The following is a 17,882-nucleotide window of genomic DNA, read 5'->3' as shown; positions in this document are numbered from 1 at the left end:
TGTTCTTCTGAAGTCTTCTGAACACTGACTGGTGAATTACAAATTTCTGCCTTCTTTGAGATGCCCTTTCAAGATTTTAAAAGGCACTGTGGTTCTTACTGAATGCCACTGAAGGGTGGGCTGCAAAGAGTAGTTCTTCTTTCCATGTAGTACCTAATGTGTGTGTAAATCTTACTCATTTCCTTAGAACAGCTTCTGTCTGCCACTTTTATTTAAGAGGTGGTGGTGGCATTTGACACCTTGCAAAATTTTTATGTAGTAGTTGCTGCAAGTCTTTTAGGCTAGAATATAGCTTGTGAAATTTAATGAAACTGTTTGAAAATCAGGATGGTTATTGATGAGACAGAATCCAGAAATATCTGGGAGCGTGAGGATCTGTTTCTTTCTTTGTGTTGTGCGTAGGCTCAAAGTCACAGGATGTGATAGTTCCTCAAACTGAACCTCCAGCCCAGGTACCTCATCTGTACATCTGCAGAGGGCCCTAAGTGGAGCTTTTTGGGGGGCAGCTGTAGGGCTGTATATTCAGTCACTAGAGTGGAGTGTACTGCTCTGCTTCCTGATCCTCCCACTGTGAAATCAAAAGCTGAAGATTCCTCTGGATATTAAGAGTAGGATGGAGCCCCAAAAAACCTACCCAAGTCCCTTGAAAAGCATGTACCCTTTCAGAGCCAACTTCTGACTCTATTCTTAGAGACATTTAACAACATAAAAAGGCTGCAAGAGTTTTAAAATGCTATTTCTGTGAATGACAGAAATAAAAAGAACTGGGAGTAAGACTCTGTAAAAGGAGAATGTTTCTCATTATTTATAATCTTCCTTGCTCGACCAATTTTTTCTAGACTTTTTGGAAAGACTGCGTTTCACTTTATCAGGTTTAACACTTTTTCAGGTAACAGTTTTGAGAGGAAGGATAATTGAAATTCAACAGAAGGGATTACTGCTTCTCTTAACACTTCATGCTAGTCTTCCCCATTAGCCCTTGAATGTCGTTATGTGGGGCCTTTTTCCCCCTCTCTTTCTTCAGTTGTTCTGGTTAAGAACTCCTTCATGGGCTCCCAATAAGAAAATCAGCATGTGCTGATTATTCCATCCTCTCTCTAAAAACAGGCACTGTGCTAGGTGGCACTGAAAAATAATTCAGGGAATAGAGGAGAGTGGGAGGAAGAGCAGCCCTGTGGAGCCAGGCCAGGCTGTGCACACCTGGGGAGGGGCAGAGGAGTGATCCTGTCTGCTCACAAACACAACTTTGGGGAGCTCCCATGGAAGGAGGGAGGGCATTGCACAGAGCAAGGGCCCTAACATTTGTTTAGGAGGATGAATTCTGAATTTTTAAGTTCCATGTTTTGAATTTTGTGAAGAGGTCTGGGCACCTAATTGAAACACCACCACAGTTGGATGACTACAGCTGAAAACTGTAAATAATCTAAGTGGTATCAGTTGCTGGTAAATAAAAATTTCTTTAATGTTTTATGTTTGCATATTTCTAGAAACAAGATGATCATCACAAGTGGATGTTATGGTTTTTAGTCTAAAAGTTAATTGAAAAAACAAGTGTGCTTTGGTCAACTGAATGGTCTTTTACTCTTTGTCCTCATTCTTGGGGTTTTTCCTTACTCTCCCTGCAACCTGCTCTTTTTTTTTTTTAATTTTTTTTCTCCTAAACAACTTCTTTGTAGAGTGAGCCAGACCTGGAGAAAGGCCTGGAGATGAGAAAATGGGTCCTGTCAGGAATCCTAGCCAGTGAGGAAACCTACCTGAGCCACCTGGAGGCCCTGCTGCTGGTAAGGCTGGGGCCAGGTGCCAGTGCAAACACTGGGGCTTGAATTTTCACTGCTGCTTCTGTCCAGAGGTCACATACCATGGGTTACAAGTTGCTGGGTGCAGAAGGTGCCTGTTACACCTCCAGTAGAGAGGGAGGCTTACGGGAAGGAGTGGATGTAGCAGAGTTTGGGAGTTGTTAAGTGGCAGTATCCAGGAGCTCTCTTTAAGTGTCCTGTGCTGATTATTAAGTGTTGCTATGCAGTTGGACTGAGATTAGGGAAATGGAGTGCAAAGGGATTTTAATTGCAGCATTAATATCCAGGGAAAATCCACCTACCAGGGGTGGCTGATCCTCATGAGAGACCTTGTTCCTGTCTAGCTTTCAGGAGTTGTGTCAGTGCAGATCTCACTTTTCATTAGGATGAAAACTAACTCTATGGAGGGATGTGTTGCAGTGTGGGAAGGTGAATGTTCATAGTTTGCATGATAATTATTTCCTTCTTTCCTCATTTTAGCCTATGAAGCCTTTGAAAGCTGCTGCCACCACCTCCCAGCCTGTGCTGACCAGTCAGCAGATTGAGACAATATTCTTCAAAGTGCCTGAGCTCTATGAGATCCACAAGGAATTCTATGATGGGCTCTTTCCCCGAGTGCAGCAGTGGAGTCACCAGCAACGTGTTGGGGACCTCTTCCAAAAGCTGGTGAGTCAGCTGCCATCACCAAAGGTGCTGATACCCCTCACCCATCTCCCAGGAGCTGGAGGTTCCCTCTGGTGCCTGCAGAGACCAAAGGGATCAGAGTCTGTGGCTGGAATAGATGAGAGGCTTCTCACCTCCTTACTTTGTCTCTGCAGTGGAGGCCCTACAGCAAAAGTGGCTCTTTCATTGTCTTTAATTAAAGACTGCAGCAGGCTGTGGTGGTAAAATAAATAAAATTTCACATAAATGTTGAATCTCCAGAGTTTCTGCAGAGTCCACAAAGCATTTCCTTTAGATGGAGATGGGAGAGTGGCAGTATTACCAAGTGAACTCCTTAACACCAGCCGTGAAGTGTTCCTCATTGCTGTGGAACTCCCCCACTCATCCTTCCCTCTCCCTCTGGTGCTTTACTCTACCTGGTGCTGATTTGTGGTCATCACCATTGGCTTTGCTTTTCTGCCACTGTCCTGGCCTTTCTGTTCCCCTTGCTGTTATGCTGATGCAGTCAACCTGCAGCTGAGAATCCTCCAAGCAACCTCAACAAAATTCTCTGAGTGCAGAAAAGGACAAAGACATATACAGCATATTCCTGAGGCTGAATTAAAATTGCTGAGTTTCTGAGCCAGATGACAAATTGTTTGCATTCTAGGAGGTTTTTTCGGCCCCTTTAGCCTCTCCCCTAGCATGTGCAGAGAGCAAAGGATTAAAGGAGCTGTTTTTTCCTTTTTAGAAAAGAAAAGAAGCTCTGCATTCCTGAGGTGCCTCTGGTTCTCAGGGTAGGAGTGACATTCCAGTGAGGGGTTTATTGGCTGGGGAGTGTGCTTTACCAGGGTCCATCAATTGTTAGCAGCTGTGCAGCCCAGCATCAGCCCCATCCCCTTTGGAGCAGGGGGAGCTGGCCTGGAGGATGATGCTTTCTGTACATGCCAGCAGCCCAAGATGAAAATCCAGGAATCTGCTTTTCACTGCCAGCATGTTTTAGCCAGGAGGGGTCAAGTTGGTGCCTTGGTGAATAGTTCATGGTATGCAATTTGAGCAGCTGGTTTGAGAGGACAAACGCAGCTGCTGCTGGGTGCTGAAGCAGACACAGAAAGCTGCTGGAAGTGGCAGCCTCACAAGCTGCCCTGGAATTGTGGTGCAGCAATAGGAATAGCACTAACTGGAGAAGACCTGAACATATTCCTTGGCCGGGCTGTCCAGCAGCCCTCTACTCACTGCACACCCACTCAGGCTTTTGTTTCAGACCATTTTTTGGTCCTGGCTGATCTCAGGTGCAGGAGTTCAGCCCTTCCTCTGCTCTTATGTTCCCCTGATTTTTCTGCATTTGTGACAGAATTGATGATTTTGTTGGATTAGCATTGGAAACAAAGGAACAAATTGCCCTAGTGCAGGAGGCTTGGAGCTGGCATGGCAGGTTTAGTTTCAGGTGGTTTGGTACAGCAGTGGTGGGAATTGTTGGATGAGATAAAGCTAATAATTCTTGGCAGGCACTGGGAAGCATCTAGATGAGAGAGACAGCAAGAACATCAGGCTTTATAAGGCATCTCCACTGGATGTACATCAAATCTTCTGGAGCAGACTGTTTACTCATGGTCATGTCATGCAGTCTGATGATAAACACTGAAATATCCAGATGTCCCTGGGGACATTAATTTTCTGTACTCACGCAAAAGACAGCCCAGTAGATTGGAGGTACAGATAGTGGATGCAAAGAGTTTTAGAATTCTGTGTGTTCTGGCACAAAGCATGATCTATTTGCAACATCAAATTGACTGTTATTACACCTTTTCCTGTTGAGAAAAAGAAAAGATGCCAGGCATGTGGGAGTGAAATACGCTTCTCATTTTTGGAGAATATATTGTGCATATTTTTTTATAGCTAGAAAGGAAACTCTTTAGAGCTCTTTTTAGAAATGAAGGCATATTTAGCAAACTTGCTCACTGATAGGCCTCAGAAACAAAAAATGTCCAAAAGCCAACCATTTCTACCAACTCTTGTTTCATTTTCAGTGAGTTCTTTTTAATTGAAAACAAAATTAATCAGCATGAAATCAGGGTGTGAGCATTATTGCTTTCAGTGGAAGCTCAGTTTTTAATGAAAAAGATGTCTTTGTGATGACACATTCAGAGGAGGAAAATGAAAGCTTAGAAAGACTGTTCAGGAGTAGCAGGAAATGAAAAAGCTGCATGGGAATGGAGAAACTTTAAAGCTCTGCCATGTTAGCTGGCATCATCCAGATCTGAATAGCATAAGCCCTGCAAATGGTCAGTAATTCTGGCAGCAGCTTCTTCACAGGATGGCGCCTCAGTGGCAAATACAGATTTCATTCTCTCCATGCTGCTGGGGTCATCCCTGGTATAGTGAGCACAGTTTGCTTCAGCTTCAGTCATAACTGTGTAATTTTGTGTAAGGGTTGAGATTGGTTTCTAGTCTCTCAGTAAAATGTTACCTAGGAAATAGCTCACTTTTCTCAGCCCTGTTAACAGAGTTTGTGCAGGGAATGTTGTCCTGGGAGTAGCTTTTTCTCTTCCATCACCTCTGGCACGAAGCTCCGCAGAGAGTGGGGAGCACAGTGGTTATGAGAGAGAGCAGGAGAGGGAAGAGCAGTGGGGAAGTTCCTGCTCTGCCTCTTGCACATGTGGTGCAGCAGTGCTGAGGTGAGTGCAGCCCCTGGCAATGTCCCCTTGCTGCTGCCCTCAGGCTGCTGAGGTGTGCCCAGCCCAGCCTGGCAGCTCTGCAGCACAAAGCCAGCTCTGCTCTCCAGACAAGCTTGGAGCCTACGCAGGGATTTCCCAGGCTGGATCTTGTGTTCTCTGGCATGAATATGGCTGAAGTTCCTAAGTCAGCAAACGGGATCAGTGCTAAGACTCTGTGATAATAATGACTTACTGCTGCACTCTGGGGCCTGTTCCATCCTCTTCTGGACCAATTCCATATTCCTTCTGCTGGAAAAAGTGCCATTTTCTGTCACCTAGTGCCCCAGTCACTGCCATCCAAACAGAATGTGCTCTCTTCTGTATTTCCAGCACTCTGCTGCCCTTATAATAGTGCTCACTAAGGCAGATATGGGTAATACCTGGGTTTGATTTAGTATATCCACCATGCAGAGGCCAACAAGTAGCTTACTGGGGTCACACTTGTGCTGCTGGGCTGAATCATTCCTCCCTGATTCATATGCTGCGGCAAAAAGCCAGCAGCTCCAGTTACATCAATGAGCTGCAATATTAATAGATACTAATCTGGCAGTTTAGAAAGGAAAAATAGATGTCAGAAATAAGGATGTGTCACTCTCATAGGCTTTCACATCCTTCACAAGTAAACTTGTTCAGCGTAGGGTGGAACTGGATGCAGTGCTGGTTGGACAAAGTTGAGAGGTCAGAGATGTTGTTCTGGGCCTGCTCAGCATTCCCTGCAGTTGTTTGGTGTGAAAAAAACATGACCTGGTCACTGGATACCAAGACTGACCATCCCAAACTGCCTTCTTGCCCAGCATTTATTATATTTTGTTTTGCTTCCTGCAGGCCAGCCAGCTGGGAGTGTACCGGGCCTTTGTGGATAACTATGAGGTTGCCATGGAGACAGCAGAGAAATGCTGCCAAGCCAATGCTCAGTTTGCTGAAATCTCTGAGGTAATGTCACGGTGCTCAGACACACGAGCTGTCTGGCTCTGACTAATACCCTGCCATGTCACTCCTGTCTATTCTCCAAGTACCTCTGCAGCCCTGACTTCTGCAGGAGTTGTGAGCTCCCACAGACTCAGCTCGTGTCCTTCCACTGAATTGTACCCTGGGCTGGTCACAGACACAGCCTTTGTGTGTTGTCCCCACCCAGGGAATCTGCTAGAAACTGGCATCGCTTTGAACTTCTCCAGCTCTGTGCCCCCTTCATGCATTTCTAGTAGGAAAAGCTCCATGTGAGTTTCTCAAATGTTTCTCTTGCTAATGATGATTGTGGCTGTGGGATAAAAGCCATCCTTAATGGCTTGCACAGTGGCTGTCAGTGGGATTGCAGGCTTCACTGGCATGGAGAGGAGAGGATAATTCTCTAATGAAAAAGGCAAGTGTGTCAACCATAAATCTATAATACTATCCTTTGGCCTGCTCTGATTTCCTCCCTGACAGAGGAGTACCTGTCTCAAAGCATTTTGAATAATTTTTAGGCTTCCCAGACCATCAGCTTTCCCTACAGTGCATGGTCTCATTGACTCTTTATATTGCAGTGATTATTTCTTGAAGAACTCACTTGCCAGGAAAACATGAATTTCATATGTGTCTCCTTAAAAACAATCAGATAAATCATCAGAGCTGAGCACTACCAGGGGCGTTTAGTGCTCTGAGAAAACTCCTGAGTACATTCTATATCACATGTCCCTTGAGACTTATGAGAAAGAGGTAAAATATGATCTCTCGGTTTTGCTGTTTCTGACAAACAGTTCTGAATCGTGCCAGTATCTACTGTGTTTGGAATGATGGTCCTTCTGCATTTGTGTCCTGGTGAGGATTTTGGAGCTGAGCACATTAATGCATGGCATGGCCCGTGGCAAAGAGCAGAGTCACAGACAGTGTTCCTCTGCTGCTGTGGAAGAACTGACGTGTCCAAGGTCACCCAGCTCTGAGTACAGGAGTAAGAAGTGTAACCTGAGGGTACTGAATGCCAGTGCTGTATTTTATTTATTGGTGCTGGGCAGTGGCTGTGTGCTTACAGACATCTTTTGTCTGCAGGTGATTTAAAAACTCCCCCATCCCCGTTGCAATAGGTGGTTCCCTGCTTTGCTGCATGTCTATTGACAGGTGCTCCTAAGAACATTGCTTAATATTTGAGATGTGTGGGTGCCTGTGACATGGCAGTGGTGGATTTATCAAGAAGGAAAGTGCATTTTTCCATCACTGACTTGAACTGTGATAGGGCTCTCCTCCTTTCACACCTAGGCCGTCCCCTGGAGGAGCAGATAGGCTTTTGTGTTCCCATGTGACATTTCAAGGTGATTGACCATCTGCTACATGGGTTTTCTTTTTCTTTCAGAATCTAAAGGCCAGAAGCACAAAGGAATCTAAAGATCAGACGACAAAAAATTCCTTGGAAAGTGAGTGATCCATGGAGAGCAGACTGGTCTGTCAGGACTGTGTGGAGGCTGTTGCCAAACCTCCACCCTCCCTTTTTCTTTTCTAATGCTGGAAGGTTATGGGGTCTGCTGGCTCTGCCTGGGAAGTCAGTTCCCTTTTGCTAAGTAGGCTGCCTGCATGGGGAGGTGCCTCCTGGCTTCAGACCTCATCAGTGCCTTTGGGCAAAGCCAGCCCAGCCGCTGGGCTGTTGGGATTTTAAGAGAACATCTGCACAAATGCAACCCCAGCAGTGATGGTTTTATGGGGGCATTTAGAGAGCCTGATCACGATCACGTTCCACAGTGCTTGTCTTTGTGCACATGAGTAGAAGACACCCCATGCTAGAAGGAGCTTCCACACTCATTCCACTGATATTCCTGCTGCTTTGTTTCCACAGCTCTGTTGTACAAGCCAGTGGATCGGGTGACCCGCAGCACACTTGTCCTGCATGTAAGTATCTGAAGGGGAGTTTTCAAACTTTAGACCCCTGTCCTATTTTCTTTGACCTTCACATTTCCCATGGAGCTGCAGGATTGCAAAAATAAACCTGTTGAGCTGCATAAGAGCCTCTTCCCTTTACACCAAGGAGATGGAGTCTATGGGTAGGATGCTGCTATCTTTGCAGTGACGTCACCAAGAAGTGCAGGGTATTTTTATCTTTATCTAGAGATAAAGCCTTGCTCTCATCTGTGTGAAGAAGCTGGAGCATCTTGTCCTACAGCTCTGATTAGCGGTGCTCGAGCTCTCCTGCCATCCAGTGCTGCCTGTGACTGTGTTGTCTGTTTGTGTTCTGTCAGGATTTGCTCAAGCACACCCCTGTGAGCCACCCTGACCATCCCCTGCTGCAGGATGCTCTGCGGATCTCACAGAACTTCCTCTCCAGCATCAACGAGGAGATCACTCCTCGCCGGCAATCCATGACTGTAAAGAAAGGGGAGGTGAGTGTTCCTGTCTTGTTATTTTCTCAGTTTCTAAATACTGGTTATGTCTTTTCTGTAGAGCTGACTAGGAAGTTATGCTCTTAAGCTGTTTGTTGCTAAGATACAGTTTATCCAATGTCCTTGTTCTCTAAAGGATGTGGTACAGCTCCCTCTGTTTTCTGTTCAGAATGCAGTTTAGAAACCAAGAGAAGTATGATTAGAGTTTTGTCCTTAACATTGTGATAATCATTTGTCATACGTGATTCCCATGATGCACATTGCCATGCACTAAATGGATTTGTATTTTACCTGCAAACTGAAACCAAATGGGAAGCCTTGGAGGAGAAAAAGATGAGGGAACATCAGAAGTCGTGAAAAATTAGGAAAAGCTGTTTCCAGCATCTTAATTTTCACCATAAAATTAATTTTCTACATCTTTATTCCAAAGGAGAGTGTTGTAAATATGACTGGAAAGCAAAACAAATGGAATGGGTTGGGAGTGCCAGAGAGATGATTGACTCCTGAGAGTGTAATATAACCCTTTTCAGCTCTGTAAGGAGCTGGACTGCACCCAGAAAGGTCTGAGATGTGCAGATCCTCCACCTGCATGCAGTGTTGTGCAGGGAGACCACGGGGCTTCTCTGTGGTGGAATCTGCATTCCTCAGTGGCTTGATTCAGCTGCCTCATAAGTCCATTAAAAAGGGATTCAGTCCCTCCTGGTAAAGAAAGGCCAGGACTGGCAGAAGGGTTGAGAGAGGGAAGGGTGTAAGAGATTGGACACAGAGAGAAGCAGCTCAGATAGTAAAGGTGCAAGAAGAGCTGTGGCAGCATTCCAGACTGATCAGCAGTGACCCAAATTACCCTGTACAAAAATCTCTTAGAAAGCCCAGGAGATTGTTAAGATACTGTGAACCTTCGTGATTTATTCCCAAATCCTGACAGCTAAACATACTTGCTTTTAGCTGTTAAACTGATTTTCAGCTGACAAAAGGTTTGCTGGAAGCTGCAGTTCTGGGAATTTGGTGCACTTTGTCCTGCAAGTCTTGCTCATTGTCTCATTTTGTCAACCGAGGACACATCCAGCTGAGAAAAGGAGAGGCTGAGGCAGAAGCTGAGCCATCAGTCACCAGTGCCTCAGTGACAGGGGATGGCCTCGTTAAAGTGGCTGCTGATGGAGTCATAGCAGAAAGCACAGGCTAGAATGCCCCTCGCAGGGGAGGGAGCAGTTTGTGTTCTCTGGTTGTCTGTCAGCATCTCCGTGAGGGATGCAGGCTCTGAAAGGTGTCATGCAGAATCCTAATGAGGAGCCAGAGCCCAGGCAGAGGAGGGGGCTTAGGAGGATGATCCTGCTGATGGCTTTTTGGAGCTGTGTATTTGTCAGATCTCAGAAAGCAGGAGGGGAGGCACGGGCTCAGCAGGCCTGGTCACACTCTCACTGTTCCTGCAGTGACTCCAGGTATGATGTGGGGAGGGAGCAAGAGGACATACCAGAGGAGAGGGCTGTGGGTGTGCTAGGGGGGACTGAGAAGCCTTTGTGCCCTTCCTCACTGCACACAGCTTTTCCTGAGCCTAGGGAAGAAAAGGACTTGCCTTCCACTCTGGGAATCTGACCATGAATATTTTCTTTAGTCATTTGGCACCAATATCCCACTTCAATCAAAGCAGTAGTGCCCCAGTTGAACCCTCTGTGTCCTGACAGTAGGTATGTTCACTCTCCATATAGTAATGCAGAAACACAAATCTGCTCCCAGCTACTCTGTGTGGGTTAGTGATGGCTGTTCCTTCCTGCAAGCTGCTCAGCTTGGGGTCATAACTGGGTTTTGTTTATGCCTGTAAATCTTTCCTTTTCTACTTATCCTTTCCTCCCACTCGCCTTGCTGGTGCTTCCCCCGGGGTGACAGGACAGTGTGTGGATTGCATCTCCTAATTGACTGCTCTCAATGCATAATGCATTTTTTATTTTAATGAATCACCAGCTTGCTTTGATGGCTTTTTTTCATTATTTGTCTTCCTCCCATTGAAGTTTCCTTGGTGGAAAGGAAGGAGGGTAAAATAGCCTTTTCCTCTCATGTATTGCTTAGGTGCTGATCTCAGTTATCTTTTTTCACAGTCCTTGCCTTTTATGTGGAATATTTTTTCCTTTTGAGTGTATTGTGGGGAGGAATCAAATCTCCTTTGCCAGCCTCTTGCTCCAGCTCTTTTTTTCAGGATTGCTTTGAACTGGGGGAAAGCAGCCAGTTGTTAATCTCCCTAGTGACAGGCTGCTAAGGAGGGGAGTGCAGGTCAGGAGAGAGTACAGGCTCATCAGCACAGTGTTGTTCTGTTTTGCAGAGGTGATTCCCTGCTTTGGGAGCAGTGACTCAGCCTGCCCCGCCTGCTGGGCTCCCTGTGTGCTGCCAGGTGTCCATCCTGCACTCCAGCCCCCCAGTTCTGCTGGGCTCCAGAGGCTTTGTTCTAATCTAGACTTATGCATAGGAACTGGGAGGTTTCTGTCGTGTGGTTTGATTTGCAGGGCTGGATGAGTATTTCAGGTAGTGCACAGAGATGGGAACAAAGGGAGTAAAATCCCTCCTCAGAGGGCCAGAAGGATCTGCAGCAGGGAAGGCAAGATTGGTGCAGGGAGCCTGTGAACAGAGGGTTTGGTCCTTGCTGAGTGTAGCAGACTTTGCTGAGGGCCACAGGACAGAGGAGCCAGCAGAGCCTCAGCCCCAGCCTGGCAACACAGGGGAGCCAGGGGGGCATCTCAGGCCTTTGGGGTCTGTTCCATTCAGCTTGATCCACCACATTCTCCTGCTCCCTTATTTTCATCCCATCTTTCTACTTTCATTGTTTTACCTTTTTTACAGTTTTTTAATGAATTATCTACGGGTATCCACTTTGCTAACCCTCCAAAGAACCAAGCAAATGCATGGAGGGGGGGAGGGAGTCTAAGTAGCCCTGTGCTTTGTGCCTTGTGAGTGGTGGAGTCACCCAGCCCTTGGGGGCATGGAAGAGGCATCTTCTTGTCACTGCTGATCCTTCTGCACCACTGTTGTCTTGGTTTAAACAAGGAATGAGGTTAAGGTTCTGCTGGGGATGGTGCCTTAGGGAAGAAGGAAAACAAATGCATTGGGGGAAGGATGTGCCACTGTTATGTGCAGGAGGGCAGTAATAACCTTCTCTAGTCTTGTTAACAGAGCAGCTCTAGGTACTGCATGTTGGGCTTTTTCAGCTAAGCCCAGATGCAAATGACTGTAGTGCCTGCCAGAGGTCAAGGCTGGTGTTTCCAGCTAATTAATTTGTCTAAAGCAGAAATGAATGAAACAGCAAAAAATTGCAGAGTTCACTTGAGAGGTGGTGGTCCCTTTCTTGACTGCTGCTCCTCTCATGCTCTTTGCAGAGTGTTGTTCCAGGGCAGTTGAGACCAGCCTGAGTGTGGTGGCTGCCACTCTGCCTTGCCTTGGCCAGGCTCTCCCACCCTCTCTAAAGTGTTCATACTGATGTTTGTGTGATCCTACAGCAGCACAGAGGAAAGGAGCCTGGAGTTTTGGGTCACTGCTGGTTGAGTGGCTTCATGTCTGGTCTCATCAGCACCAGTCCAGACACAGGGGAGCTGACAGGCAGCTTTTTTTGGGAACAAGCCCAGTAGATCACATCACAGATCTGCTTGTGCTACTGTACACCTTTGTCCTTGCCCTGGAGAGGAGAGGCTGCTTGGCAAGCTGCTCTACTGTTTCTAAATCTGGTTTTAAACTGCAGTCAAGGGACTGGCTAGCATTGCCTTAGGCTTCTGTTTGACTTTGTAGAGGACCAAGTGTGTTAGAGAAGGGAAAGCACAAAGGACGTGTGCAAGGGAGCAGAAGTGCAAACTGAAGCCTTTGAAAAGCTGGAGGTGCAGCTGAGACACAGCCGTGCACAGCGTGGGGCCTGGTGCCTGCTGCTCCTGGGGGCCTTGGGCAGATGTTGGCAACAGAGCACTCAGAAATTATCTTGGCTGCTTCACACTCTGTCTTACAGCTGGAGCCAGAGAGCTCCTGGTGACAGGAGCTTTGGGAAGAAAAAAGAGGCCATTAAAATGCTCAAAGAGCAGCCAGTTTAACTCTCTAGGCAGAGCATCCCTTTTTTTTTAATTTTTGCAGTGCTGGTCTTGCAACACACACACACGAGGAATCATTTTCTTCCTACGCTCTGCAGAAAGCCAAACCACCTCTTCCTCGCTGACATGTGCCAATACCCATCTCCTGGTTTTCCCCTCCTCCCTGTGCCTCACACATGTCCCAGCCCTTCCTGGGGCTCTCACCCACGCACGCTGCAGGCCTCTGCTGTCAGCACATGGGATGAGCTCCTTCCTCAGCACACAAGTGGGGAGATGGCCTTTTGTGCAGCTGTGGGGCTGCCTGAGTAGGTTTTTTAATTCCACTTTTTGTCATGTGCCTCAGACAAGCTGGCCACACTTCCTGGAGTTAATCAGTCTGTGACAGCAGCAGGATTTATCATATGCAAACAGCACAAAAACACTGTAGGATGAATAGATGAGCACACAGGTAGTCGTGAGCTTGGTTGCAGAGGAGGGGAAGATGCTCAGTGACAGAGGTAAGAGGAGGAGGAGGACAGCAATAGGCAATCCAAAGAGGATAACCAAGCTCTGGGAAAGGTACAGGGAGAGCTCTTTTGTTCAGAGCACTGAGGTGGGTGGGAGAAGAAGAAGATGAAAACATGCAAAGAAACGCAGGGCCTGGAAAAGAGATGTGGAACTTATATTGCACCAGTAGAGGAGCTTTGCAAGAGCCACTGAAGTTAACAGCACAGACCTTGTGTGAGAGATTAAAGATGATCCTAATTCACTCTATTATCAAGATTTTTCTCCCACACTTCCTGAAACATCTTTCTGAAGCTGAGCTGAGCTCCTGTGCTGGACACCTGCCAGACTTGGGGGCTGCCTGTGGAAGAGAGGGGGTCACTCTGCCACTTTCCTGCTACTGTCACCCTATCACCCTAATCTTATGTTCTCTTGGATGTGTATTTGGTGTTTCTGTAGTCAGTGTTATTTCAGAGTATTTTAGGAAATCTTTAGCACCTTTGGTTACTTTAACAAACGGAGTAACTCTGGGAACAAGACAGAGAGATGGTTTCCCACATGAGAGCTATTATATGTCAGTACAGCAGGCTCACCCATCCAAAAACCTTTGTGTTTCAGGAGACCCCATTTAACAGGAAGGAATAGCTGTTGGTGGCCCTGGGTGGGAGGAGTTGACCAAACTCTTGGTTCCAAAACTGCAGAGCTGAGGTGGCACAGGCCTCTGAGTGGCACAAGGCCTGTCTGAGGGGGCTGCTGGCTCCCCCAGGGGGAGGAGAGGATGGGCTGACTCATGTCAGGAGGGTCAGGAAGGTGCCCTTTGCTCCCACACGGTGGGGTTTGGCGGGGATCTGGTAAGCCATTGGGAAATCCTTTTATTGTTTCCCTCTGACCTGCTGAACCTCCCACAAGATGACTCATGTGCAGCAAAGGATGTGCCCCTTTGCTGGAAGTGCCCCTCCTCAGCTCCACGGATGCTGAGCAGCCTGGGGCATGCCTGTTTTACCCAGCCCTGATGAAAGTTCTTTTTTCCAAGAAAAGCTGGTAGTGAGGAGAGATTTCCTGACTTGATCCACAAATGTTTTCTCCTGTACTCTCCTCCCCAGATGCTTGGTTGCTCTTTTGGCAGTTCACCCCTGCTGCTTGCTGGAGGGACACCTTCCCAAGTAGCTCCCATGAGCAAGGAGATAAGAAGAACGAAAGGTTCTGGGAAGCTCCATGTTTCTCTCTGACTGACTGGAATAAATCTCTTTCACCTCTTTCCTTCTGTTCCAGCCAAGCTTAGGAAGTACAGGCTTGTCCTTTTCCACCCAGCTCTCCTTGTGGGACTTTTTGCTGCCTCGGGGTTGCACTGTGTCTATGTGAGTGATAGGATTTGGTTCCCAGGAGTGCTAACCCAAATGAACTCAGTGCCACCTCAGCCCCAGATGGGAATGAGAAGGTTGTTGGGTCATTTGGCATGGACTGGCTGAGCTTTCTGCTCAGGTTCTGGGGAGATGTGCTCTCAGCAGGGTGCAGGGCTGGGGCCCTGGCTCATCTCACACACTGCCAGTGCCTGGCAGAGGCAGACAGAAGGTCAGGTCAGGACTGTGCCCTGTCAGTGCCAGGCAGGGAAAGGACAGTGCCACCTCCTGCTGGGGAGCAGGGATGAGTAAGCTGTGAGAACATCTTTACACCTACGAACAATGAGCAGAGGTTGAGCTGGCAGCAAGCAGCTATTCTCATTGCTCCAGAGGAGCTGAGCTGATTTGCAGTGTAATTAATATGCATCAGATCTAGAAACCTGAGATCAGGGGTTTGGCTTGCTCAGAAAATATCTTTCCCTGCTTATTATTATTGCTCCCAAATGAAATTCTTTGCAGGAGTGGAGAGTGTTCTTGTGCTACTGACAACATACCTCCTCCTGTTTGTTTATTTATTTTCAAAGCTCAGTGTTTCTAGTTTCCTGTCTGGTGCTTGCTCTCCCAGGCAGGAAGGGAAGGCATGCTCAAGTGCCCATCAGCAGCAAAGGCAGGAGTGCAGGCAGGAGTTCTCTCCAAAAACACTGAGAAGAAGCCAGGACGATCACACCCACCTAAAAATAAACACTAACATATGTACAGGCCTTTGTGAGCTGAATCACTGCTGGATGCCAGATCTCCCCAGAGTCCTGCCCAGAGATGGTGCAGCAGTCTGCCAGGGAGCACCCTTGCTTCCTGCAGCTCTGGGAGAGATGCAGCTTTTGCTGCTGTGCTCACAGATTTCCAGGACCTTTGTGTAAAGGAAGGCAGCACCAAGATGAGCTGCTGACACTGCGCCACGTGCTTTTGCAGGTAGCTGTGGTGCTCATGTAGCTGCAGACAGGAAAATACAGGCTCCTAGTCCCTGTCAGGAAGTGTAGGGTGCTGTAGGACAGCCTGTGGAAAGAAGAATTATGTCTGCAAGGGCATTTCTTTGTCATATGTTCCTTGCCATGATGCCTGCTAGGCTCAGGACTGATGTGGTTTGTTTTAATTTGGAGAGCCAAGATGGGAAGAATGGTAGGCAGGAGGAGAGGCAGCATGGGGGTTTGCACTCCCACATCCTTGGCAGGGAACGCGTTCAGGGTTTGTTAAATCATGCAACAAACAGAACCCAGGGGCATCACCTGAGAAATGGAGGCACCACTTGTGGTGAGGGTGTGCTGGCCTTGCCCAGGGGAGCTGCTCTCGTGACGCTGCCCCTGGAGCCCTTTGTGTGTGTGTCAGTGTGGGGGTCCTGGCCATGGGGCTGGGCAAGGCTGGCACTGAGGCAGCTGGGGAGGTGCTGGTGAGCCCTGGACAGGGTTAGCAGAACTCTCCTGTCTCCAGCCACAGCGCTGTCTAGGCAGATGTGGGATGTCTGATATGTCACTTAGGGATGGCAGAGGAGCATCCTCGTGGCTGGAATAGCAAAGGAAGTACAGGTCAGGGAAGAGTTCCTTGGCATACCTTAGCATGTGTGGGGAGGCTGATGGTTCCTGCTTGTACTGGCTGTGAAGTGAGGCAACACTGACAGTTACACGTACTGGTGGAAATAAAACCTGCCCAGAGCTGAATGCCCTGACTTCTGCCTGAAAATCAGTGGGAGGTATCTGTTCCAGGTGTTCACTGAGTCCTGCTGATCCTGACAGCACGGTGGAGGACCTAGGCACAGAGCAGGGCATGAAACTCCTGTGGTGGTCACTGGAAGGAGCACACAGCCACCTGTCTACGTGCCAGCATTCCAGCCTTTTGGGCTTTTAACTATGGAGTCATCTGTCCCACCCCTCCCCCACAAGGGAATTAGGAAAGCAATGTTCTGCCTACCAGTGTGTGCCCCTTCTTTGGGAGGCTGTGAAACTCTGTGGAACTAGAAGCAAGATTAAAGGCATCATAGTTGTGCAGCTTCTTTGCATCTTCTAGGTTTGGGGAATCTTTATATGATGTATAAAGAAGATTCCAATAGGCACGTGGTGAGGGTACATCCAGATGGTCCTTTTAAAGCACAGGCTGATAAGGGACTCCTGAGAAGTTTACCAGATACACATGTTCAGGAATTATCCCTTAACAGCACTTGTAATGAAGAAGCAGCCATGGCGTTCAGCTGTTAATGTTGACAAAGTTGTTCTGTGAATGGGAGAGGAAGGAGTCGAGGAGAGCTTTGCTGTCCCTGCTGGGGTGGCTGAAGCTGCTGCAGAGGCTGGGAAGTGACTGAGAAGCGGCTCTGGCAGAAGCGGTGTGTGCTGCTCTCTGCTGGCTCGGGAGGGGACGATCCCCTGGCGGGGATTCGGGGACTCTGGAGCTGGGCAGTGACTCACAGCCCTGCACTTGGGCTCAGGAATGGGTGATGGAGAGAAGCCTGAAGTCTGACCCAGCACCAGGATGGGGGAAGATGCATGGCTCTTTCTGCCTTTGGAGAGAAGGCTGCAGCAGGGAGCAGAATTGACAGCAAGGAGTATTTCAGAGGCTTTTTTGTTTTTCTGAATTAGACAAATGTACTGAAGTTGCTCTGGTAGGAGTCAAATTTAAGGACTGTGTTGCCCCAGTACCAGATTTGGAGCTGGTATTGCACTGGAACGTTTTTCCTGTTTTTTTCCCCAGCACCGGCAGCTGCTGAAGGACAGTTTCATGGTGGAGCTGGTGGAAGGGGCTCGCAAGCTACGCCATGTCTTTCTTTTCACTGACCTCTTCCTGTGTGCCAAGCTCAAGAAGCAGATTGGAGGGTGAGAGTTTCCTTTTGGACTTCGTGCTTTGCACCTTGGCTGCAACAGAATCCTGGGCTTAGCCTGCAGGCCTGGGTAACCATAATGCACAAGAAGTAGTTAGATAAGAAATGATCAGCAAGATAGGAATGTTTGCTGTATGAGATCCTGTCTGAGTCCTGACCCCTCAGGAAAGGTAATTCCTCCCATCCCTGCCCTGAGCCTACCTAGGAGAGCAGGAGATGTTGTAGCTGCTGGTATTCTGGACAAATGTCAATCATTTTTCTACTTCCCCTTTCTTTTAGTAGGTGACATTCTTCACTTTTTTTTATGACTAGGGTTGTTAATTTTGGCTTTGCAGCTACAGCCTGTTAACAGTTTTACAGAAAAACATCAAAGGTGCAGTAAACAGACTATGTGTAAAGCCCAAAGTGCAGTTATTAAAGCAGTTTTGCTGACAATTTTCACATGTGAGGGGGGAGAAACCATTACCAATGCACTTGCCTCAAATAGGGCTTCTCTTCATTTGGTAAATGTTCTTGGGGAGACATCTCTTATCTTCTTGCCCTCCTCAAGCAAAAAAGTTATGTCTGCCCTTTTCAAAGCATGTGCTTGTGAGGAATGAACCTTCAAAGGAGTGGGACATTCCCAAGAGTGGATGTTCC

At 47.6% G+C, this 17,882-nt stretch overlaps 1 protein-coding gene across 1 annotated transcript in view; it reads left to right on the top strand.

Moving 5' to 3' along the window:
- BCR (BCR activator of RhoGEF and GTPase) overlaps nt 1–17,882 on the top strand; it is a 97,523-nt gene that overhangs the window by 55,108 nt on the left and 24,533 nt on the right. Inside the window, exons 3-9 of the mRNA XM_030958566.1 lie at nt 1,677–1,781; nt 2,277–2,462; nt 5,981–6,088; nt 7,482–7,542; nt 7,959–8,011; nt 8,359–8,499; nt 17,117–17,238. Coding sequence (XP_030814426.1) covers nt 1,677–1,781; nt 2,277–2,462; nt 5,981–6,088; nt 7,482–7,542; nt 7,959–8,011; nt 8,359–8,499; nt 17,117–17,238 — 776 coding nt within the window. The remainder of the gene's footprint in view (nt 1–1,676; nt 1,782–2,276; nt 2,463–5,980; nt 6,089–7,481; nt 7,543–7,958; nt 8,012–8,358; nt 8,500–17,116; nt 17,239–17,882) is intronic.

The sequence above is a fragment of the Camarhynchus parvulus genome, chromosome 15, assembly GCF_901933205.1.
Source record: "Camarhynchus parvulus chromosome 15, STF_HiC, whole genome shotgun sequence".
In the NCBI taxonomy this organism is placed as follows: domain Eukaryota; kingdom Metazoa; phylum Chordata; class Aves; order Passeriformes; family Thraupidae; genus Camarhynchus; species Camarhynchus parvulus.
This window is presented reverse-complemented; position numbering and strand designations above follow the sequence as displayed.